The 25701-nt window shown below is 42.8% G+C and overlaps 2 protein-coding genes across 2 annotated transcripts in view; both read left to right on the top strand.

The window, feature by feature from the left end:
• Positions 1-419: 419 nt before the first annotated feature.
• Positions 420-13115, top strand: cenpi (centromere protein I). Its single transcript, XM_036548564.1, has 20 exons — positions 420-585; positions 1846-1983; positions 2110-2228; positions 2441-2548; positions 2827-2875; positions 3025-3071; positions 3391-3480; positions 3580-3711; positions 4007-4138; positions 6617-6737; positions 6942-7033; positions 7191-7308; positions 7474-7538; positions 7902-8011; positions 9979-10114; positions 10287-10411; positions 10839-10887; positions 11726-11944; positions 12770-12811; positions 12984-13115. Exons 1-20 carry the CDS (start codon positions 420-422, stop codon positions 13113-13115), a joined length of 2190 nt encoding a protein of 729 aa, XP_036404457.1.
• Positions 13116-15039: 1924 nt separating this feature from the next.
• Positions 15040-25701, top strand: part of drp2 (dystrophin related protein 2) — a 79312-nt gene continuing 68650 nt past the window's right edge. The window contains exon 1 of the mRNA XM_036548092.1: positions 15040-15115. The gene's annotated coding sequence lies outside the window, so the exon portion shown is untranslated. The remainder of the gene's footprint in view (positions 15116-25701) is intronic.

Below are 25701 nucleotides of genomic sequence, written 5' to 3'. Positions count from 1 at the left end.
AACACTGTTGGTGTATAAAGATACCCCAAGTTAACATGAACAAATCATTTTAATACATACATACACACCTGCAAAATATCTATCTAGCTCAAATGATTGATTTTGAATGTGCCAAAACTGTTAGATGCAAGTTGTCGTATTGAATTCAATAGTTCTGAATTGTTCTTTATTGGCACTAACAGTTCAGTCCATTAGTTTACGTGCAAATGCGGTAAGTATTACTTTCCTGCAGAAAAATAGCCTGTATGGAACGTGGGCGCCATGTTGGCTCTAACGATACCCATACTCTTCCGGAAGTGGTCTCATTTCATGAAGTACAGTACGCATGCGCAAACTATGGCGCGCAAGTTTTGATTTTGTAGCTAGCTAGCCAGCTTTTCTATACAGGAAGACAATGTGCATAATTTGGTGATGTAGCAATGTCTAGGGGGTCTAACCTGTCGGGGTTAGATATGAATTCTTCGTCAGAAAACGACTCGTCAAATTCTGGCCGAAGTGATCGGAGTTTGCGAGTTGCAGAGAATGCCAGAAAAAAGAGCGAGGCGGAGGATCCGTTTGTATTGGCTTTGAAGTACTTCTCTCAAGGTAACTTAGGCTAACGTTAGATAGCTGGTTTGTTCACCACTTAATTTGGTGTATTTCTGTCATTCAGTCAAACTGACATACCTGTATATTTGCTGTGTATCTGAATGATCGTTGTGAAATATGTTGTTGTGATGTGCGTGTACCGAACCAGATAGCTACTGTTAGCGAATTTGTTGTGCTACGTGGACATCATTAACGTTAGCTCGCCACAGAGCTAGTTTGGCCTTCGTCCCTCAGCCCTTATAGGTTAAAACAGCAAAGTTAAGCCCTGATTTTCCAGCTTAGCTTCGTTTCAAAGTTTGCTATTGATAGCTAGCTCACATGTTCCTTTTTCAGTTCTTAGCTACGGTTCATTTTTTGCCTTTACACAATATTGCATTTGGTTAGCAAGCCGCCTGGGATTGAGTAAAGTACAGAAAAAAGTAAAGTTAGAAGGCATTTTGTCGAGTCAGCCACGTATAAAGTGTGTAAAACTGACAGCTAAAACTGTTGACATATTGTCACCTCAGACGTATGTCGCTGTAGTATGAACTAGTGTTATATTTAAATATTTTTACAGCAGCTGATACGCTAACGCCAATGTATATCCCAGACCAATCATTAGTCGCCGGTAAGGTTGGGGTTCTGTGGAAAAGTCTTAGTCTGTCGCACAGGACAGATCCAAACCTGAATGTCAGTAATGGACCATTTCATCAATCTAGTATGTACAGTAATCTGTGGGGATCACCACTGAGTAGAGTGCGTGTTGAAACTTAGACAGAGCTCAGCCTTCTGGTCAATTCTCTCATAGTCGTAATTAATGTCATTTCCTCCTTAATGTCCTCATTTCAAGCATTGTCGGCACATTTCATGCGTGGCAATTGCTCTCATTATTATTACATTTTTGGCACTTAGCAGACGCTCTTATGCGACTTGCATCAATTATAGTGTTTTTTTTTTTTTTTTTACAATGTCATCCATTTATACAGCTGGATATTTACTGAAGCAATTGTGGGTTAAGTACCTCCCCCAAGAGTACAGCAGCTGTGCCCCAACGGGGAATCGAACCAGCAACTTTCCGGCAAAAGTCCTGCTCCTTAACCACTATGCTACACTGCCACTGGCATCGCTCTCCCGATGCAATGCAGCTTTAGTCATTCTACACTGCTTCTTGTAAGCGTCGTAATGGCCGAAACTGCTGTGTGTTAGGAGTTTCAGAAGCCAGAGCCATACCACACTGCACACAGCTGCCTGGTAACCAGCTCCTTGTCTGTGTTGCAGTGGAGGAGGGCACACCATGGAAAGGGAACGATGTGGTGGAGAGACACATGGCCGTGGTGGAGAGAGTGGCGCTCAGCCGAGGGCTTCCTCCGGAGGCCATCTCCGTCCTGCTGGATTTCGCTATGAGCCTCCGAATGGGTAATATTGCACACGCCCTTATCCCCACTTTCACTTTTGATCAAATTAGGAAAAAAAAATTCTGATTTCATGCATGTGCTTCAGAAGTACCTGAAAGAGTCCCCTCTGTTTTCCTTTGGTGTCCAGGAACTGCGTTATGTGTGCGTGTACTGAAGATTCTGATCCCAGCCACTGTCGTGCCACAGGAAGCTGTCATCAAAGGAGTGTCTTGGTTATGTGTTGGCAAGATGCCCATGAACACGCAGGTAAAGTTTTGCTGTTTCGGATGACAGTCAGCCCCAGAATGATTTGTTTGTGAAGTAATTGCATGGCCAACCAAGGCCTGTTTTCCTCCATTACCAGTGGAGATTCTGTGCTTTGTGCGGCATCTAGCAGGGGCTTGTCTGAAGTAAAGCTCCTGCAAACATCCAGCCAAGCCAAACTAAGCTAAGCCAGCAATTCCTTTTGTTAATTTCAGACAATGTTCATTCGCTGGGTGCTCACTGTTTTTGACTTGATCGACTCCAAGGACCACCTGCGAGCCATCTATGGCTTCATCTTCAGCTTTGTGACGGACGACAGTCTGGTAAGACGATAGCACAGCTATGTCTCTCATTGTGGAAAGTGATGGAAACACTAAGACCTCTATCCAGGGACAGTGGACTGTAATGTTCCAACAAATTGTCCACCTTGTTGATAATGTTTCTGATACAGCAACTGTAAGCTTTGTGGTAGTTTTTTAGAGGTATAATGTATTTTTGTGACAGAGCAAAGTCCCTATATTGTTTATAAAGATATCTTTTTATTTTAGTTAGACTGATTCAAACAGTTAACATGACAGCCTTTCTTCCTTTATTTTCTTAGTGCCCTTACATCTGCCATTTGCTTTACCTGTTGACCAGGAAGGAGAGCAGTAAGTAGTGAAATCATGTTTCACCGGCACCAGCTAATACTCACAGGATGTTTGAATCATTGCCTCAGTTGTTTACTGATATAGATTCCTTTATGTAATGAATGTTATCTTAGCACGAAATATTTGAATCCAATCATTTTCTTTCCCAGTTCGACATTACAGAGTGAGAAAACTGCTGGACCTTCAGTCTAAAATGGTAAATATGTGCTTAAATTGTTATTCATAAAAGTTGCCTTCACATATTTCAGATGTGTATTTCTCAGTGGGAGATTATTTGAATGTGCAAGAATTAAGTATTTGTACTATTAAAGAGCCAATGACCACTTGGTCTCACGGAAGAAAAACACTGGACGCACATTTGACATCAGCCCATCTTCGCAGTGATAAAGTGGTGTCCTTTGGCTTCAGGAATGCCACATTTTATCATCTGACCTTTAACACTCACCAGGATGAAGTGTCTGATGTCCAACAGCGCAAGTATTCTTTTCTGAGACCTTTCTCTGTCCTCTCTCAAGGGCAGGCAGCCTTTCCTGATGCATCTGCTGGCGGTGTACAAAGTCTTCTGTCCGGAGTTGGTCACCCTGTCTTTTCCATCAAAAATGAAGGTTTGTGCGTTAGTTCCAAGGGGCACATGGTCCAGGGACCTTTTTTTTGGCAGAAGCATTTTTTTTTTTTTATTTTCATGCATCTTTGTCACCCCTCAGAGTGGCTTCCGCAACCATAACTCCACCTGGAAGGTGGCTCTCAGCGCAGTGCAGAAGAAGAACAAGGCCGAAGTGTTCTCAGACCTCCAGCTGACTGTCAGTGTGAAGGAGCAGCCCACCTCTAAGAAAAGGGTATGGTGCTCATGGGCCTGGGTAGGGCAACAGAACCCTTCTAATCCTGCAGGACTGAAACCTGTACACTATATGCTGTTGGACATCCTTCTGTTGCCTTCCTACACCTCTGTACCTTTGCTCTACACAGGCCCTGTAAGACCCAGCCACCCCATATCTCTGCTTTTCACAGAGTGGCAGTTGAAAGCCATCTCCTGTATCACATTTTGCAGCTCACAAGAAAGGATGAAAAGAAACATTGAAAAAGCAGATCATTGTCACATTTAGCACTGGTGTCTTTCTCTGCTCTCTTCAGAAATTTAAGGGTCACCTGATGGTACCAGCAATGAACTCTGCGCCCCGGATTGGCACCTCTAACAGCAAGGCCTTTCCCCTGGAGCAGCTCCGGACCTTCTCCCAGCTACTGGAGAACCTCCACCGCATTGAGGTGAGCCGATGCCTTAAAGAGACATTCTTTGCTGTGTGGCAGTCAGGTGGTCCAGCACTCATTGTAGGTGTCACTCCTGAGTTTTTGACCTCCATTGCACTGTGGGTGGAATAATGAAGGAACAATGGCCCTAATGAAGTGAAGCCCTTATCAGATCTCTCTTAGGATGTGTGTTTTTTTTGTGGCCACTAGGTGGGGCTATTATATAATTTATGATTTGAAGTGAGCCACAATCTTAAACTTTTATTCTGCTTATTAGTGTTAATGTAAAGGTGTTAATAGTTTATTTTTTTGTATGAATAGTTATATTATGGCATTGTTTTATTAATTGTAGGTGTACTAACCACTGTCTTAGTAAATGAAGTTTTCAAGACCAATTAGAAAAAGGTTGTCATTGTGATGATTACAAAAAGCTTTCACAAATGTTCGTTGTGCTACAAAACCTTTAACCTTGTAAACTTTGTGCTAAATCTGTTTTAAAAGGTAGTTTTCATATGTTTCATGTTACATAAATTGTTTAGTATCTGTAGAGTTTAGATGTGCAAAAGGCTTTTCTGAAAGTTTGACTTCAGAGGCACCATGAAAAGACAGCTCAACCAGTACATTCAGTCCAGCAGGAAAATCAAATCAGTCACCGTAACAATGGAGGACCATTGATTTTGTCCAGATGGTGCTTCCCCATCATTAAAAGTTTTAATTTCCCATATGATGGATACATTTGTTCCTTTATCAAGGGAAGATTCAGCCATGTTCATTGACAGCCTGGCAGTTAGAATTATTTATTTATAGTATAATTGTGCCCATATTGCTAAGCAGCTGCTCACACAATAGACAGGGTTGTTTGGGGAAATGTTTGGATGCCAGGGTTGATCTCAGCACACCGTGTGTGCATGTATTTTATTTTGAGTGTTGTCTGATATTGACCCAATCTGGTGCATCTTTTGCTGTGTCCTCATTGGTTTCCTTTCAAACTGCTCCCTGAATGCCTTCTCCCTTGAGAAAACGGTCACTCTGCTGTCACTGAGTGACCACTTGGGTTGCAAGCGAGTGAGGACTGGAAGAGCAGGGATGAAGCTTGATCTGCACGAAACAAACCAACGTCATTGGTAGAATCTGGTTTGATCACTTTGACCAGTATGTCTACTGGGATATTAATACAGGTGATACTAATAGAAACCACAGTTTATGTCCTCCAGCGGAGGGAAATGATTATGAGAGAGAGGAAAAAATGGGAAGCGGGTGAAGCAGGGAGAGAAGGAGGAGGATGACATCATAGTGTGAAAGGAACCTGGCCAGGTAAACAGTGAGAGCAACACTGAGAAATGACAGCGGCCTACATAGCTGCAAGGATTATGGGTTTGCTTTGGGGGAAAAATATATTTTTTTCCGGTTGAACATACTGGAGAGGAAGATGAGCCCTTTACTGATATGGCGTTTGAGGCAATTTATTATACAGAGTAGGGAAATGTATTAATGTTGATTTTTAACGGAGTAAACAGCGGGAATAGTCAGTCACTACTGATGCTAAAACCCGCAGTGAGTCATTGACCTCAGTTAGGCCTGGGGAAAACATGCTCCTGGACAACTGCAGAGTGCATCTGTACTGTCCCTTAGTGCATAATTGGTTAATTTAAATGACTACCTGGTTGAAAAGTTGTCTTTGTGAGTTGCCTAGTGGGAACTGGCAGATGTTGGGATGGTAACTCAGTCAGCATCTGAAGAGAAAGTGAGGTGACTCAATTAATGATTAAACAAAAAGCAGCAGACCCTCAGACCTTCCAGGAACATGGGTCCTCACTCCTGCCGTGTTGAATGAATACAAGGGGTCCAGGAATGCACCCTTGAGGCACATCACAGGAGCAGAAGGAGGATGAAGATCACTTTGGTTCAGTTAGGATGTGTTAAGATCAATTTGACATACAAGAAAGCAGTGAGACTGGATAGGTGCAGAGGTTTAATTGTTGGACTTTTTATGTGACTAACATGAAATTGTAGTCTGAAAGAAGTATTTGGGTGTTAGTAACGTAGTAAAGTAGGACAGGAACATTTTTCAAATTTAAAAGGATCCATATGTACGAACGTGCAATATCATTTAAAGGTAAAGCGTATTTGAAAGCTGGTGTTGGGGCGTCACCTGATGATGCCGAAGTACATTTGAGAGCTCAGACCTCCTGTTGCTCTCCCTCCCTGACCGCCTGAGTGATTGCTCTGGTATTAGTTGGCGTGGTCACTATTGGGTGGTTATAGGAGTGGGAGGTTGGTGTATTTGTTTGTAATTCAGCCATTATATTGTGCATTCAAGAGCCAAGGTTTGCCTACTTTGCTGGCACGTCGTAGCCTTTTGGGTCTGACGGGGTGCCACTTGTGCAGCCGATGATTGAAATGATTGTTGGTTTTGGCTGCTGGGCATTATTCCGTGATTGGTGGTGTGCGGTCATACCTTTTTGCTCAGTGTGGCGTTCACTGATTGCGTTTCAGCTCCCGGCACAGATGGGCTCCATGCTCGGGTCCCCTCTGGCCCTCCATTACATGGACTGCGTGAGGGACGACTCCGCCTTCCTCAGGCTCAACTTCTGGCTCGGGCATTCGCTCCATGAGGGTAAGGCTGGGCCTCCGCTGTGGCTTGAGCTGTCCCCAGTGTATAAGCAAAATGTAACCTTCCAGTGACCTCTGAACATTGGTGCCCAAGATGTACTCGACACTGTAGAGATTGTTCCAAAGGAAAGCTACTTAGGTTTGGGTTCTGCTCTCTCTGTTCCTTTCTGATCTGTGTCTGTTGCCTTTTCTCTGTGTGTTTGGGCAGAGTTTCTTTTCTGCAGAGACTCCGCCTCTGAAGACATGACAGAGGCCGTCCGGTTCCTTAATACTCTCATCTCCACACAGCGTTTCCTCCAGGTGAGCTGTGCTCTGTACCCCCCCCCCCCCCCCCCCCCCCCCCCAACCCTGCCCCCCTGAGCTGAACCGAGATGCTGCACGCCTTTCTCTGGTAATCAATAAAAGATTCTCTAGACAAACCTTCGTATGACATGCTGCGTAATCTCCCGTCTCCCAGGAGGGCTTCTCCAGCACCGAGGTCTTCCTCTACAAGTTCCTGAGGGTCTGGGACGGCTCGCTGCTCCGGCCGCAGGTCCTGGGCTTGTTGAGTGACATCCCTGTGGTGCCCAGCTCACGTGAGTTCGCCTCATCAGTCTCCTAGTCTCTCCGGGAATCTGTCACGCAAGCCTGAATCAAAGCCCGCAATGCTGCGGGGACAGGGCCCAGCCTGCCTTGCACGTACCGCTTCTTTGATGGGTGTTCATTCAGTGTCTGTCATTTTTCTATTTTCGTCTCTCCAGGTATCAAAGACCTCCTTTTTGAGCCACTGATGCAACTTTTCTTCACCTCTTCGTTGTATTTTAAGGTATTTGAACACCCTTTTCTTCTGTTGTGCCGAAATTCACGTTTTCTTTCTCTTAGTCTGGTAAATTAAGTTGAAGTTGATTCTGGATAAGAGCAATCAGTATAGGAAAACAGTGTGTTTATACCTAAAGAGCATCTTTCTGATATCCTCTCCTTTAGGACTTCTCCTTTAGGACTTCTCAGTTAGAAATGGCTGAGACACATGAGAAATTTTCCGCTTTGACCTAATGAACGCATTGGAATGGGGACCTACCCCCCCCCCTTCACAGGGAATGGGGCATCCCCTCCCATGCTGATGCCAGATGCCAGATGTGCTGGGCTCTCTCTCCCACACTGTTCCTCTGTCCTTCTCCCCTCTCTCCAGTGCAGTGTCATTGAGTGTTTGAACAGCATGCTTTTGAAGTGGCTGACCTGGCATTCTGTCTACGCTTTGGAGGACGAGCTCGACATCAGCGTCACCAGCCACACCCCGCTGTGAGTGTCTCCTTCATTGCCCTGCTCCCCTCGCTCATTTTTCACAATATGTTTGCGGGATGACCTTTGCAGATCACCCCTTCTTCTTGGCTAGCCTAGGCATGTGACGAGATTGACACAGATTTGAACTTTGTGTGTGTGTGTGTGTGGGGATTGGGGGGATCCAGTTGGTGTGTCTCAAGAGAATTTATTGCTCTGAAGTGTGATAACTATGAAGGTGTCCCAGACTGCTCATTCTGTTACACCCTCCTCCTCCCTTGTCTCAGATCAGTAGAGTAGAGTAGACCATGCAGAGAGTTCATTTTGTGTGACTGCACCATGTCTGATCTGAGGCCATTTGGTTTTGGATACAGCTCAAGAATTTTAATATCCAATTCCATCATTTGTTGAAGTGCCCTTCTTCTTATCTCTTTACTTCTAGTCAGCTAACATAGAATTTATGCATAGCTAACGGGTCGCTAACACATTAAACTGTTAGATTCATGGTTAACTCTTTAATCTTGTATTAAGTCACTGTTAGCAAATCTTCCTTCCTATTCATTGCTAAGTACCTTTGTGGCTTACACCCATTTCATTGCTTTAAACATACCAGTAGAACATGAGTAAAAATCTCAAAGCAAATAGCCCTGTTGCTAGCTAGATTGCTATAACAAACAGCATCTATTACATTAGCTTGCTTAATGATGACTTTCAGCTTGGTATCAAAAGTAGACATCAAAGAACAGCATGTCTAAAAATCCAAAACAAAAATGAAAGTGAAGTGCATAAGGTGCCTAACTGAACTTAGTAGTGAAAAGCAAGACTAGCTAATTCATCCAGAGACCCTGCTTTCCTTGAGAGTGCCGGCATGATTTTAATGCGGCCGCAAACAATCTCTGATTTGTTTGTTGGCAGCTGTCTTACAGGCTGTCCCATTGCAAATAAACCAAACGATGAGTCTTCGGCAATCAATGACTGCTCGCGCAATCTCATCAAATAGTTATCATCACTGCTACAACCGCAGCCTCCCTCGTCCAGATCGAATTACCGTGGTGTGATATTACATTTATTGAAGCATTCCCATCCTTTTACCCCTTTATTAGTTAGTGTATTAGCATTGCTCTGCGATCAGAGCACCTGCAATACATTACTTGGAGCTGGTTCGTTGCATGTAGTCTGTTAGACAAAAAAAAGTTGTGAAGGAACCCAGTGGAAGCCTGGACCAGCAAAGGAGCAGGATGGACAGCACAGAGAGACAGACCGCAGAGGCTGCTGTTCATGCAGTGATATCAGAAAGATCAAAGAGACGCTCGAGCAGAGCAAAACTGGCAGACTAAGTAGAGCAAGTTGAAAGGGACGCACCTTGAGCGCAGGTAGAATGTTCGCCTTTAACCTGTGCTACTATTATGTACTGTACATACGTTTTAATAGTCTGTAGGCCATTGGCCACATCAGTTAGGATGTGAGGGGACTCAAATTTCTCAGGTTTTTTTCCCCCATTTTTAATTTTTTCTGTGTTTGACACACCACGTGATAATACATCCTGAGTATCTGTGTTTTTAGCCTCCCCATTATATGTACAGCTTGGCTCACAGTGGACAAATTCAGAGTGATTTTTTTTTCTGCAGGGAGTGGAGGGAGGTATTAATAATTGCTGCTTCTAATTAAGTATCCTTCTTAAACTGTTTCCTCCAGAAAGTGTTCCTTTGAAAGCATTGTAATGCTCTGTAGAGACTTCCCTGCTGCCTGGTGCATTAGTTCACATTCTGAACTTAAAGGCTTATCAGAGTGCTTTTGATTTGTGTGAGAGTCGGATTTGCTGGGTGGCTTGCTGTCAGAGAAATAATGATCAGGGGATTTCATAGTCAACCAGTTACCCTTCGATTAACACTGGGCACGTAGTTTGCCCCGGCCAGCCTCCGAGCAATGGGCTGCTGTTGAGGTGATTCCTGCTGTGTTTTAATGTTTCACAGTTTGGTCTCCTCTAGGAACATGACTCTGTCTGGGCTGATGGACTCTGTGGTGCAGCTGGTCCAGTTCGTCGGCCGGATCTCCACCGTCGGCCTGCAGCTGGAGGGGTATCACCCTCTGCTTCTCAGCTTCACCCTGGACTTCTATGAGACGGTAATGAGACAAAAGTGAAACCGATCCGTGTGGTCAAAGATTTGCCCGAAAGCATTTCATCCAGATACATGTGTTTATGTGGCAGATTGTTATATTCAGTAATGGATGTAATCCAGCGCATGTTTTGTGTGACTGAATCCTTTCCTGCCTCTGCTTGTGTCCCGGACCTCAGGTATGCGACATGTACGTCAAGTATAACCTGCCCCTGGTGCTCATGCCACCGGCAGGTGTGTTCTACCCCTCCCTCCTTGCCACCGATCCGATTACTGTGGACCGGCTCTGTCACATCATGTACAGGTGAGACTTTTCTGCTACCTGCAGGTCAGGCTGCTCCACCACATGGGAGGAGTGAAGCTGTCATGTTCGTGTGGATATGGGTTTTCTGAATCAATCACAACTGAATCCTTGGCTACCTGATAATAATTTCTGCTCATTATTCCTCCAGAAAGCCTTCCAGGTGGCAGTTGTGGTTGTCTTATTTTGGTGATTAAAATGGCTCGCAGCTTAAATAATGTTTAGAATTACATCACAGGAAAGATAAGATCAAAATTTTGTGGTTCACAGCTAGAACAGTTAAGGCGCACAGTAAGTTTGTTGAGGAGTCCCTTTCTTAGTCAAAATAGTTTTATATACCATGTTCTGCTGACAGCCTCAATATTTGAAAAGGTTAAGCTTGTGTATAAAGCTGCGTCTCCTTCATATTGCACTGATGTCTGTTTTTTAGGTACAGAACAAATCTGATCTCTGCCAAGGATCAAGAACAGCAGACAGAGGTACTTTGTTGTTGTACTGTTGTTAATGTCTTTTAGAAGATGCTGCGTATCCAGGGCATTTTTGGGGATGTAATTATGAAAAATAGAGATAAGTAATTGTTACATTTATAATAAAAATAATGTACACAATAAAAAGGAAATGCAGTCTGTTTGTATCCAATTTAACAAACACATTGTGGGAATATCCTGAAGGTTGTATAAACATCCATTTATTTAGGAAACAATGGAAGTATATAAGAGACAGGGTTGTGTTGATGATGGTAGCTCTTTCAATCATTGGTGGAATGATGTGTGGTCAATAGAGGGATGAGTTGGCAGCTAAGAAACAGCCTTTGAGAAGTGTCTGTGCAGTTATTTTTTCACTGGTTTCCAACCATACATGCCACTTATAAACATGCAAACATAAGTGTAGTACTGACAGATTCCTATTGTATAGCTTGAGAATAGCCTGAGGATTAAAGCTATACAGTTATTTTTTTGCTGGTTTCCTCTCTAAAATGGTTGAATTGATACTTAAACTATACATGACACTTGTAAACATGCAAACATAAGTGTAGTATTGGCAGATTTCTATTGTATAGCCTCAGGATTAGCCTGTATTGTCCTTGTTTACACAAGAAAAGGCATTTTGCAAGCAATTTTCAAAGCTGTATATTTCTAGGAGAATTAAGCTGTGTGCTGATAATGCTAAAATCAGAGCAGAAGTGGGTGGTTATAGTACAGGTGAATACTGAGACAGAATTCACGCTCATGTTTGGCAGGCGTATGCTATTTTTTGTTATCTCTGCTTTCACAGATATAAAATCTAGCAATTCATTTTTGTTTTTGTTTTTAACAGAAGGCCTTTCACATCAGCAGAAAGACGTACCGCGAGTTTAACCAGTACGTGGTGTCCATTGTGAGCTGTCTGTGGAACTCCAGGGTCTTCCTGTCCGGCATGGGCATTGAGCTGAGTGACGAGGTGCTGACACAGAGCAAGGTGCCAGAGTACTGGACCACCTTCAACCTCATCCACCACCCTGCCTTTATGGGCTATGCCGTGGATTTTCACCAAAAGGTGAGTACAGCGTCTGAGCGTGTCCTCCCAAACTGCTCGCCAGAGGTCTTCTCTTTTGATTCCAAAGCCATGTGTGAGAGGCAGAGTATGTTCAGGATACAGTTTGTTTGATGAACTTCCCATCACCTTAAATAGTATTGTTTTTTTTAATTTACATTACATTATTGGCATTTAGCAGATGCTCTTATCCAGAGCAACTTCTATAGGTTACAGTGTTTTTTTTTTTTTTTTTACATGTTACCCATTTATATAGCTGGATATTTACTGAGGCATTCTAGGTTAAGTACCTTGCCCAGGGGTACAGCAGCAGTGCCGAAGCAGGGAATCCAACAAGCAACCTTTCAATTTAAGAATTGAAACCACTGTATTGTTCTACTGTGAGATCTTGTTCCTGTGATGTTACAGCATGACGTCTTTAACGGCGTGACATTACATGCCACTGGTGTTTCACAAATGGATGCATGTGCACAAGGATGTCTGTACAGCAACGCCATCCTTCCTTTCGCAAGTCTTCACGTTAAAGTGCCCTCATGCACTTTAACTTGAAGCTTGAAGAGCTGTCCCTGTGGAGGAGACTGCAGTTTAGTCAATAAAGTTTAAGGCTGGACAAGGAGATGAATGTGGTATTAATGTATCTTTTATAAAAGATCCATTAATATAGAATCACATTTTATTATTCATGGGAGCTCCATGAGACGTCAGTGTTTCAGTGTGTTTAATAATACAAATACCTTTTTTAGTCCAACTGCAACATCAAGAACTATGCTACTGAGGTTTAATGGAAAGGAAAAAAAAAGTGATGAATATTTATGCTTTTTTAATCAGTGCTGGCCAGAGCGGAAGAAGCTGGACCTCAATTCTATAAGGGTAAGAGATGCTATCGTTTTCAAATTTTTTTAATCTATGCGCTGACATGGTTTTGAAGTCAGTCATTAATATTTAATGGTCCGTGTTTGAGTGATTAGCAAGTGACAGTGTGGGGTTTCGATTTTTTTTTTTTTTCGAGCGGGCTGTGACTGATGGTTCTGTCTGTATGCAGACGGGGAAGCGTTGGGACTGGTACGTGGAGTTCCTCTACTCTGAAGGCTTCCGGGGCCTCAAGGAGTTTGTGGAGAGCAGTCTCAACCGCCGCGCGTCCATCAGAGAGGCTGGAGCGACTGCTGTCGGCTGAGCCAAGCTGGCAGGGCCACCATGGAGAAGTGCTGGTCAAGAGAGGACCGTGAGTGGCAGTTTTCGCTGTTGTACAGAGTAGGCGTACATATGTATATACTTTATACTGCTGTCTTACACCAAGGCAGATTCTTCTAGCCTATATTGAGTCTTTCTATGTAAATAATCTAACCTTAATATTACCTGTATATGTTTGTAGCTTTTATTGTATAGCGTCGCTCATCGCATTGGTGTATATTATGTTGTCTTGTGCTTGTATGGTGTATTGTGTTGCGGTGTGACTGTGGAACTGTAAAATAAACTCAAATTGAGTGAAAGTGATTTTAAAAGTTTTAGGGGATGAATACTGTGTGCCTTTGCCTAGCTCAACAACAGTGCATCGCTCTTTTGTAAAATAAAAACCTGTATTTCCAAAAGAACGTGTGTGCCATGATCACTTGTATACATTTGCATATAAATGTTCTAATTATCAGACTTTCATAAACGTACTCATTTTAAAAGCCTTTGGTTCTCCTTCGACAACATTAAGTGGAATGGGAATCATTCGGAAATGGACAGCATATGTTATGCTTGCAAACTCAAAACAAAATTTCCCTGTAATTGAGGGCACCATTTTAATACCTATTAGGACTCCAGCTCTTTGGGCTACTTTAAAACGTGCTATGTGCACTGAAATTAATGTTATGCCAATGCATGGTGCACACAGGTTGCAAATTTGCAATCTTAATTTATCAAGTGTAATGCTACAGAACGCTACCTTGGCAATATCCTTGCTGAAATGTAAGCTACACGTGAATGGCCATCTACCCAAATGGGGATCGTTTGACCATAGCCGTCACTGGAAATGTATTACATTCGAACACACGCTTTCAGTCTGCAGACAGGTCTACCAGCTGAATTCATTTTTATAGCAATTTATCCACGTCCCGTGAATCTTGACAAAACAACTGGATGTTATTAAGTCACTTATTGCTAAATAAAAATAAATAATACACATGTTCTCTAAAATATAAAAGGTCCTTCCTGTGTAATAATTTATTGGGAATTGTCCGTTGTTGAAAGAGAAAGAAGCGCATACAAGTCGACTAAACCCTGCCCCCTAACACCCTGGCACCCCAAACCCTGAATTTAAAGCTGTTCAGAAACAGTATAGTAAAGATGTGGTGGAGTGCAAATAAGCCAATTCATATTCATATGTTCTTCTCTGGCTTAAAGTTAAAAATACCATGCGAAACGTATTTACTTCTCTGTATGTCTTGAGCCATCTATCATGTGAAGTTGTCAAACGATAATTCTGACAAGCTTGCTAACGTAAAACACTGCATGTAATTTTATCTTCGAAGTTGGAACATAACTATTCCGGAAATGCACATGATTTCATATTTATTCTAACAGAATTGCTTGCTTGATTATACGGTTGAAATTACATATATCCTGCAGATGAACGTATCCAAAGGATTCTTGGCCAGGCGCAGCGATTTTTGGCGATGTGCGTCTTTGGCAGAAATGCGACCGTGTTTTCCTTTCTTTTAATGCTTTTTCTTAGAACCAGGAGAATTCTATGGTATGGTGGACAGACACTCAGGAATTTTAAAACCGTTGCGTTATTTTTGTGTAACAATTTATCCCCAGATCTGGAGATAATATTTATATTTGGCGCCTGTGACAACAATCCTGCCAAAAAGCCAGACGCGGTAAAATGTGTAAGAACGCGTGAGCAGCGGAACAGCCGCTGAATTCATTGGAAGAGCAGCGCGAGCCACCTTAAAAGCGGCTCCCTGATGTCAGCGTCAGTGTGAGCGAGATTTCTCTGCCTTGGCAGCACCTCGGCGACCTGAGTGCTGTACCACCGTTTGAAATGTTCGTCTGCCTCTGAGCGACTTTCCGTTTATTTGCATTTTCCACACAACGGGGGGATTTTTTAAAGCCAGGCATCAAGTCCCCATCGATGGCTCTGTGAAACAAGCGCGTTGTACCGTTTCCCAGACGGACAAGAAAAAGGTAAGATGTTTGATAGTACTTTCTAAGTGCCCGGTGCTGTATTTGACTGCGTTCAACTGGAGGAAGACGTTCCAGCTAATCCTCAGAGGTGTGTTTTATATAGGTTTTACATCCACGGAGTTGATTGGAAGCAACGCTGGTTTACGATTGTTCAGTCGGCTGGAATTGTATGCATGAGGAAATCATTGAAGCGGTGTTTTAAAACGGTAAAATCCTATGTCGATGTCCTGTACTGTCCCAGCAGGTAAACTATCCCAGACACGTTCTGAAAAAAAGGCACCGGCACTTGATACTTAATTTACGTTTGGTTCGTTGTCCTTTAATTACCTGGAAGGGTAAGTGCTCTGAATAAACGGGTTTGCTACGTTGCGTAAAATATTAATTCAAAATATTTATTTGTTGTTCCTCGAGGTTTTGTCATAGCGCCCGTAGCGCGTTGTTTAATACGGATTTGTAAGTAGTTATGAATGACTATGCCTGTCAAAAATATTAACACTGAAGAACAGTTTTCTCCTGCATGTGCCGCGGCAACAGCATAGCTCAGTCCATGTAGACCTGCAAGCACCCTCAGGTGGATTGTGTGAATCAGAAAAATGTCTGTTGATAGAGAGGCTGGTTTGATAATCTGGCTGTTGTCAGACATGCTGTTACACCACTGGACCACTGGAAATAGCCCCTAAAGACATTTTTTGTATGTAAACTGGAGAGTCTGAATGTCTCTGATTAAAGAACGCAAGTTGACAAACTGAGGAATTTTATGAAAGGGGGTAATTTTTTATCCTTTTCGCCATAGTATCCAAGGATTCATTCCACTTCTGATGACAATGCTTAAATAGCAGCTTGAAGATTCTTAAAAAGCACCATTGTGATGCATCCTTTGATCTTCTTTTAAAACCCCCGACAGCTCTAGGAGCTGATGGCAGTTTAGCTCGGTATGTGTGGTGAACATGGAGGAAAAAATCTGTCTCGAAGAATGGAAGTGCGCACATTGCTAGTTGAGGAAGAACAAAATAATTGCCATGACAGGGTAGGTGGAGGCAGGTGGGGGCAGTTGTGGGGAGGAATCTAATGAACAGAAAACAAGCAGTTCTGAGATTCAGCTTTTCAGCCCCCTCTGGTAAGCATGTCTTGCTGCTTCTCCATGATACAAAATGAATGTCAATTCAGTTAATGTGAAACATATCGATAGCAAGTTAGTTTGATGCTTTATTTTTCTCCATGTAACATGCATATTGTTTGTTCTCAGTTTCCAGTGGGCACTGTGTTTGGAATGTGATGCAAGTGTTGCATTGTGGTATTCTTAGGGTTTTTATTTTATTTATATTATTTTATTTTATAAGTCCATAAAGTCTGCATGCAAGTTTAGAAATCAATGATGTCAATGCTTCATTTTCTCATGACAAAATATGATTTATATTGATTAATGTAGTGCACATATAGTTCAACAAAATGTTATAGTCTCTATGCTTACAGTTTCTTCTTTAACTTGTAAGCTGATCCTACACCAGGCTGAATTATTTATGGGTGCTTTAAAAAAAATTCCTGCTTCAGTGTGTCTGAGGAAGGATTTCATTTTTTAATTGAGGTGAGCGGTCAGGAAATGCCATTCTTTGTTGAATTCTCAGTAGGGTTGAAGCACAGTGTTATGAAATGTAATTTAAAAACAGATCACCAAATATTAAAATAGCCTTAGCAATATTCCAGCATCAGAGCTGAAAAGACATTTGAAGACAGTTAATTTTCCATTCTTTTAGGAGGGAAAATTTAGAATCTCAATGTCAAAATTACACATACAGTATATAATATTTTGCTATTAAAGCTGTGGGTTAATTTGAACTCAGTGGTGCAAAAAATGATTTGCTGTTGTTGAACTTGTTTCAGTCCCTGGTGTCTCATGGGATAGATTTTGTTGCTATCTTAATGGCAGCTTTTTGTACAGTTCCCATATGCTCTGAATGCATAGTTTGCTAAGGAAATTTGGCATTTGGTTTAAATCCTCAGGAGATGAAAGTAGTGTGCTGCCATTGTAATCACTTGGACCAACATGAATCAATCACCCGTGACTTGTTCTTCTTGAACGAAATGGCAGCCTACTGCCGAGTTACCAGACAAAAAAAAAAAAAAAAAACAAGAAAGAAAAACAGGGGTGCTAACCATAACGGAAACTGTCTTGTCTTATATAATGATCACCACCATCGATCAGCCTCTTTGCACCTGGCCTTGTTAAAGTGGTTTGGGCATTCAAGCGGATAACAGAGGCCAAACGCCTCCAGACCTTTCCCGCCGTCCTCAGGGATGGGAAGGAGTGAGCACGTAGAGGAGGGAGGAAGGATAGGGACAGGAAAGAGATTTGTTAAGTGTGAGCCTTGGGTGCCTCACCCTGTTCCGCAGTGACTGGTGAGTATGATTTAATATCTGGTAACAGATGCTGGCCTGTTAGTGCTGAATGGGCTCACGTCTACCGGTCGTCGGCCGGGACGCGTTTATGTGAGTTATTTACCGCGTGTCACCGCTGGCCTTGCTCCGGGAGCTTTTCGAACTCCGTCTCCAAATGCGGAGCCTTGGACAAACAACACCGTTCCTCCTTTGAAAGGGCAGGAAATGAAGCAAGCCTCAGAAGCGGCGCGCTGGGGTAATTGTAGAGAAGCGCACGCCCGGATTTATAACCGGGCAGTAATGCATGCGCCTCAGGTTAGCAGGGCACAAAGGCAGAAAATGAGATGGTAGGACTGGGGTGCTTTCTTTGAAGGCTCATTTGAGTAGCCCCCAGGTTATTTCCATGTTTACCAGCAGGAGGTTAGAAATCGCAACAGGCCTTCGGAGAAATAGTCTAAAGGAGGCCACGGATTTAAAATCGTCTACATGCTGCTCTAGCTGAAGCTACCAACAGTGAAATGTTCCTCGTCTTTATCTTCTTTTTTCGTGATTGCCATCCTTAAGCCTATTGCCGCCCATGTGTCAGGTCTGTAGTTATGTGTGCCTTGTTTGTATACACAGCGAGTTTGTCAGAAACAGAAAACATCACACAGTGTCATTAATACCGCATAACAATTGAGGTCAGAGCATAATTAATTTCAGGGTAAGCTGTCTCTAGTACTTTAGTGATAGGATGACTAGCATCCCTGTCAAGATGTGATAATTGGTTAATTGGTTCATCATGAACAAAGGGCAGAGTGCAAAAGACAGATAATAGCAATTTAACATTGGACTAAGCAGCTTTATTGCTGCAAAATATGTGCTGCTTTAAAAATGATGTCTCCAGTGATTTAAAAAAAGGGATTTTTTTGTAATGCATTTTGTAACGTATCTTGTGGATTGAGCCTACAACAGGAAGAGTAATTGATAAGAAATCAGACTGCTGCCTTGGCTTCTTTCTAATCTGTCTTAATGGCTACTGTGTTTAGTGGCCTTTTACTGTCTAATGGTCTTCCTGCCTTTGTTCAGCATGGCCCATTAGTCTGCAAACACAGATTAATATTTAAGCATTGCGATTGTTAGATCCGCCTAGTTTCATTTGTATCAGTCTTGTCACAGTCAGATCTGGTCGAGACATCTAACGGAATGGGTCACTTTTCATCTTGTAATGTGCAAGTGAGTTCTAATTAGAGTGTGCGCATGCTGATTGGCCTTTGAAAATGAGCTGTCTGGCAGTGAGCAATGTGACCCAGAGCTGGATTGGTCTGCTCGGTTCTCTCTTGCGCTGGAAGTAAGTTTTAGCCCTCATCTCTGTCCAAACTCTTTTATATTCATGTGGCATTCTTTGGGTAATATGCAGAAGGCATACTGGCAGACAATGCTGAATGTTAACGAATGAGTGCACGCAGTGGGATCATTTTTTTTTTTTATAAGACGGTGTACAATTAGGCTAAGCTATATACATTGCATTATATGGAAGTAATTTACTTAGATTGAAGTGGAGAGGACAATGCCAAATAGCCGAGGTTCGTGGAAGTAGCTTAGGGATTTGAGTGCCTTTTTTCTGCCCCCTTGATTTATAAATGGAACAGGTGCGTGTGGTTAAGTAGTGAAAGTAGCAAAAACAACCTCTGCATATCTGAGGTGATGAACTCCAGAAAACCTTAAATGACTGCGGACCGACAGATGAAACAGGATGTCTGAAAGTGAGCTGTTGGAACTCATTGTCTCTTTAATCGAGCGCCTGTCTCTGAATGATGATGAAACCACATTTGCTGTCGTTCTTTCCATACTTATTGACAGATTATGTGCTCTGCATTCACTCTCTCGCCGCTTAGCGTGACATGCCAGATAGGGTCTCATTTCATCCCTGGTAATATGTTAATTTGATACGAGTTGCCATTTACGTGCATAGCTGGGTCTCAACCGCGTACGCCAGTAAGGCAGAGTTCGCATCTGGGCTTTGGAGCTCTGGTTCCCTGGGGCTGGATGGGTTTTGGGTTGCCTTTCCACCCAAGCCGCTCATTAATTCAATGAATTGCTTTTCTGATTTGCTAAATTGAACCTGTTTCCTCCCTCTTCAAAGGCTGGGTATTTAATGAAACTAAAAAGGCCCTGCAGCCCTTGAATACCAGAGCTAAAAAAGCTCTGCTTTTTTCCTGCTGTCAGTTCCCCTAAAAGCCCTTGTGACTCCTTTTTTTTTTTTTTTGCCTCCCCCAGAAAGCAGCGTTACGACCGCATTACTGTGAGAGGTGCCGGTTGCTGAGGAATGCCTTAATTAAGCGTCCTGGGAAAGTTCTCCTGCACTGGGTGGGTTGTCTGACAGGCTGAAAAGGGAAGTACCGCTAAGCGGCCCGACGTGGCGACGGGGAGGAACTCCCGTGCGGGATCCAGTCTGCTTGTAAAGCGCATGCTTTGTGCGGCCCCCAGGTCGATACGGCTCCCGATCGCGGGGAGAGATCGTTTATCAAACCTCAGCATCCCACTTCCACCAGCCCGACATCGGCACCCTCCCAGCCCCTATGATTTATTGAACGGGAAAGGTCAGCGCCGCATGGTAATTAATTCTGTGTGGTTTATACCGCGCTTTAGGCGAGCGGCTCTTTCCTCCCCACCATTACCGGCACATGTTGCCACGTTGTGTGCCTGTGCGGGGAATGTAGGCGCAGCCACATGCATTTCCAAGGGAATGCTCTCTTATCAGGGCCTGCATGGACGTGGTGTCTGTCCCAGAAGGGAAGGGTGTGTCACGCACAGTTTGCTGACCCACGCAGTCCATAAATCCTCCTTGGAATTAGGCCGTTTTCAGCAGATGTGACATGCTTGTTGGATCTGTCCCTTGCAATCCATGTTGGATTGGGCACAGGATCGCCTGGCGTGCTGCGGATGTTTTTTTTAGGTTGTAGTTTGCCTGTGCTGCAATACAGATATTAACCAAGCCAAAGCAAATCCACTCGACTGCCCACACGCTTCAAACAGCTTTTCAGATCAGCTCAGTGGAATTTAGGTGTCAACACAGACCTCACACTCCGAGTCTCACAAAGTCTTCAATTTTTTATTAACACATAAATAACACAACATAGCAAAACCCTACAAAATTTGGCTGTCCGATGTGATCTCATGATGCTTAAAAAATGTTTGAATGACAGCTTCTGACCCTCTTTGAGAGATGTCTCTGTTTCATAAAGTTCAAAATCCAGTACTTTTTTCTACCAGACTGACTCATTAGATACACACATTTGCAGTATATGGTGTGAAGGCTTATTTGTCAGGGTTTATTTGCAGAATGGCTGGGTTTTTTCCCATCAATTATTTATTAAAAAAACATTAGAGGCATTTTCATTAAGTATGTTTTTATCAGAGATGTGTGTTGTGAGCTGTTGAGGGGTTATACATTTATTTGGAAAACTAGCTGTGTGTAGACAGCACAGTGGGCTAAGCCCCTTATCTGTTTTGCGTGTGTCTATAGCAAAGTTGGAATTTGTTTAACTGGCTCATATGTTGTGAGAAGTTAATAAACTTGACAGTTGTAAAACGAGTAATGTTTCAAGGCAAAATGTGCACCCAGAACGTCTTCCATAGTCTGTTAGGTAAGACATAAATCAGTGAATCTTACAACCTTTGTAAAGTTGCACAAACTGGAAAAGACAACAAAGAACTTGAACATGTGATATGCATAGCACATAGATATTGATATGAATATGGTCATGTCTTCTTGTGGAGACCCTGGGGCAGGTGTCATCTTATATTCGGTTTGTTGCCATTGTTGTCGCAATTTGTAATCATATAGGAACTTAAATAATAGCCCTGAATTCCAGTTTTATGTTTACATTACATTTACATTTAGTTGCTTAGCAGATGCTCTCATCCAGAGCAATGTTTACATGGTATCCATTCAGCTGGATATTTACTAAAGCAATTTTGACTTAAGTACCTTGCTCAAGGGTACAATAGCAGTGCTCCAGTAGGGAATTGAACCAACAACCTATCAGTTATGAGCCCTGCTCTGTAGTTTTAGGCATTTGTTATTCCAGTGGTATAATGGTAATGCATACAGACAAATACACTTCTTAAACAATAATTCTGTTTACCTTGTTGTCAAATGGTATTCATGCCTCATTTAATACTTTGAATTTACAAGGCTCTTCCACTTTTGTAATAACATATTTTATCTTCCTGTCATAGCTGTTATTTATTTCACAAAGCAGCTATTTGCAGGTGGTTTTAACCTGATTTCTGTTAACATAATATAGGCTAAGTGGCTGACTTTCCATCTTTAGTCAGTTTTATTTTGCATTGTCTTTATTGTATTGGTTGGCTATTGTTTCGTGAATTGCAGTTTGCCTTGCGTAGGGATGTCTGATGAGTCTGACTACTTACCAATAATGATAGTAATGATGGTGTATTTCTGTTAACAGTATCCTTGTCTAAGTCTGGTGTCAGTTCTTTTGCATTCCACACTCCAGCATGTTGAACTTCCTGGACATCAACCACTCGGGCAGTATGATAGCTATCTTCTTCTCGTCGTGCCTATGGAAACAGTAGACACCGGGGGTTCAAATGAGCCGTTATTTGGGCAAATCCAACAAGGTCCTGTGAGAAATGATAAGGTTTTGTAATGTTGTTTTTTTTTTTATTTTTTTTTCTCCCTCCACGCCATATTCGTGCTGGTTTCCAAATGGGGTTAAGCCCTCATTTTGAAGTCTGATACAGGGCTCTGTGCATGGCCGCACTCGGATCTGCACTTTCAATCAAGTTTTGATAGGAGGCCTGGAAGCGGCCTGTGCCGGCGAAGCCAAATGATTCAGCCGCACGATTATTGCCGAGTCCTGACCTTTTAATGCCGGAATGACTTTGACCTTTGAAAAGGCAAGGGGGATGCATTGCGCTGGATTGCAAAAAAAGACGTTGAGAATATTGATCGAATCTGTCTTTGTGTTTGAAAGTTTCACATTTAAGGCCCCCGGAGTAGTTTGTCTAAGACATCGCCACCCATACAGCTGATGCGCATTTCTGGGTTCCAGAGAGGCAGGTGGTTTTGGAGCTGTCACCCTGGTTTTTCTCTGATGTGGGGGTTGCATCATTAACAGTATGTGAAGAAATGCTAATCAGCCCTGGTCGTCTTTATTTTTAGAGCACATTTCAGTGTTCTCAATCTCAGGAAGCAGTGAGTCATGTTAAAGCGAAGGAACGGCAGGCACAGCAGACTACACAGGAGGAACATTTTTAAGGTGCCTTTTGTAATTGCTTTTTTTCCCTCTGTACTTCAGATTGGGGGGGGAAATGTCATTCGAGCACATTGTTCCTTGACTACAGTCCCATTAGCGGGATGTGCAGTAACGGAGAGTACCTAGCATATTTCCATGGTGCATTTCTGCACTGTTAAATGAACAAGGAAACCAGAGGCACTTTCCCCCTCCCTTTGCCTGCTTGGTCATGGCTGGGACCACCCTCTTTCTGTCCGTCTTGTTCCACCATTCACACTCGTCACATTAGGTTTTCTGCAAGCACAGCGGTAAACTTCATTAAGTAATTTACATGCTCCATCTAAGCCCAGCATCCACAAGGCCTGCTTTCCATCTGATTGGAGTGATTAATTAATTAATTCAGTCCCGTTAGTTAGTGCTTATCATTATTAATTGGAATTACGAGCAGGCATGGTGCTGGCTAAACGAGAGGGGGGTCTTATCAGCGGCGGCTTCGTAATCAGCCGTTGAGCAGAGAACGGCTTTCTGAGCAAATTCCGCAGGATGTTTATGGTTGATTTTTGCAGGCGCGCGCGCTCACACCTGACAGTACGCGTCACTGCAACCGAATAGACTTTTGTCAGTATATCTAAGTAGTGTAAATACAGGTTGTTCATATTTAAAACGTGCCATGTTTGTGTCGATCCAAATGCAAGCGCAACGCGCTGGGGCTGATGCACTGGATGGACCCTCTGCTCATCCAGAAAATACATGCATACAGTTCCGCGATGTGGAAAACCCGTGTAAAATTTTATATATATTTATATATATGTACAAATTTGTGTATGTTTATGGTGTTAGACGATAAGTACATTAATATTATACATATATTTTATGCATTTATGACTTACTAAACTTTTTTACGTTTTCTTTAGGCTACTTTTCGTCTGCTACGCGCGTCGTCTGCAGTGCTACGCGGTTTCACGCACAAGGCATCAAAGCTGCCAAAAAAAAATCCCATTTAATTTTTGTTTCGACCCGCGAAAAATCGAAGCCGTGATGTGGGAGGGTCAACGTATTTGCATTTTGTAAATAAATTTCCCTTGAGTAGGCGAGTGTTTACCACAATGCAACCTGACATGGAGTCAAGTACATTTGACTACTAATGCAGAAAGTTCATTTTAAATACTGCTGCATTTTCACATTTATTTTAACACAATACTGAGAGAACTCATTAATTTCACCACTATCAGTCCCTGCTCTTCTAGCAGTAAAATGGGCAGATTTCTTCAGTGTGTGGGCACTAACAACATGTAACACTTTCTGGATTCCTGGCTGCTCTGAACTCCCTATCATAAAGAACGTATTTCCATGATGCCAAAAATTTAAACATTTTCAGCTTCTCCAACTGGTTTCAAATGAGGTGAAGACTTTGTGGGTGTATTACAAGCCAGAGCATACTAATACTGTACAGGCGTGATAATACTGTACAGGCACAGAAATAAAATCTGTAGCCTCAAATTCCTAATCATCATAGTTGCTCTCAGCTGAATGTCTAGCCTACAGTGGTCTGAATACCAGTTTTGCTCTTTGAGGGTTTTTGTTTCCCCAGCATGGAAAACAGTTGTCATACATGTTGCACCAACACAAGGTGTTTTCGGCCCCATCTGGGCTTCGATAATGCATGTCTTCAGACAGGTTCACAGACCATGTTAACTGCAGTAACCCCAGTGGCAGTCTGTGCTGGCCAGGTGTGAGGAACCAGGAAGAGTCATGGTCATGTCATGGTCATGGACAGGTCACAGTGTAGGGCAGTGCTCGTAGCATGGACAGTGATGGGCATGTACAGCTCACTCAGGGAAGGTGATTCCTCCTAGGATGCTCCTGCAGCACTGGTGGAAAACATGAATATTTCAGCGGCACGAGAGAGGCAGAGTCAGTGACAGCGGGCAGGTCGCCAGTGGGCTGGATAAAGGGAGAGACAGCGGGCTAAGCAGGGGTTTGCACCAGCACGCCAGCAGACCAGTGAGGGGGCTGTTACTTTTCAGCCTGAGCAGTGAGCATCAAGCAGAAGGCAGAGCCACGGCGGGCACTCCTCATGCATTCTTCAGGGTCCACCCCAGGGTGCTGTCAGGGTGGGGCGAGCAGGGGCTAAGCCCACCTACCCATAATCCTCTGGAGGGTGGAGCTTCAGTTCAGGTGGCACACAGACATGAGGTTACTGACCATAAACACAGTTGTGTGTTTGTACCTTTTTAGCTCATATTGTTGAGGAGGGAATTCAGTGATGTGTAGAAATGGGAGTCCTGAGGTGCCCATCCAGATGTTTGGGTCTCCCATGTTCTGAGAGGGCAACTGCAATTTTGATTGTCATTTCAGTTTCCTAGGGGTACATTTTGTCTTAGGATAGTGGGTAGTGTAAAAATTTGTATTTTATTTTCAGTGAACACTTCGCAGATGTTCTTGAACATCTAGAACTTATGGAATATGTAGGATTAATATATCATAGGCATCACAAAAGCAATTTCTCTGGCATATTAATGTTGTATCTTAAAATTCTGTCCAGAATATCATTTTTATCATAGATATTTTTATATAATGAAAACACAAGGAACAGCAGGAAGTAATATGTGGCTGCTGTGGCTGTCTGTCTGCAAAAATGCTGTTTGCAAACAAAATGAAAAGTAATACACTAAAAGCGAGATCATGTAAGATAGATGAGCAATGTACAATTCTGGAGTAGCGCAATCATAGAATTGAAAAACATATTTCATTTCCTCTCTGCCAGATGATCCCACTGTCACCTAATTAAGTGCAGTTTATTTGCACTCTACAGACATCCGTATTACTTCAATTTATCAGCTTGGTCGAGGCTGATGTGAATATTTCCAGTAGTTCTTGTTGTATGTCAAATGTGAATAGGTAAAATGAAAGTAATTATTTTCCATGTGTATTTGTTGAGTGTTACTGGAAGACGTTTTGAAA

Source organism: Megalops cyprinoides, chromosome 16 (genome assembly GCF_013368585.1).
Source record: "Megalops cyprinoides isolate fMegCyp1 chromosome 16, fMegCyp1.pri, whole genome shotgun sequence".
NCBI lineage: Eukaryota > Metazoa > Chordata > Actinopteri > Elopiformes > Megalopidae > Megalops > Megalops cyprinoides.
Note: the sequence above shows the minus strand (reverse complement) of the source record. Positions and strands in the feature narration are given on the sequence as shown.

What these genes read in the sequence shown, in the direction of transcription:
- cenpi (XM_036548564.1), top strand. Translation starts at nt 420, where the DNA reads ATGTCTAGGGGGTCTAACCTGTCGGGGTTAGATATGAATTCTTCGTCA. An exon ending in CTCTGTCACATCATGTACAG is followed by an intron (nt 10,412 to 10,838) that starts GTGAGACTTTTC and finishes TCTGTTTTTTAG; the next exon opens with GTACAGAACAAATCTGATCT. An exon ending in ATCAAGAACAGCAGACAGAG is followed by an intron (nt 10,888 to 11,725) that starts GTACTTTGTTGT and finishes TGTTTTTAACAG; the next exon opens with AAGGCCTTTCACATCAGCAG.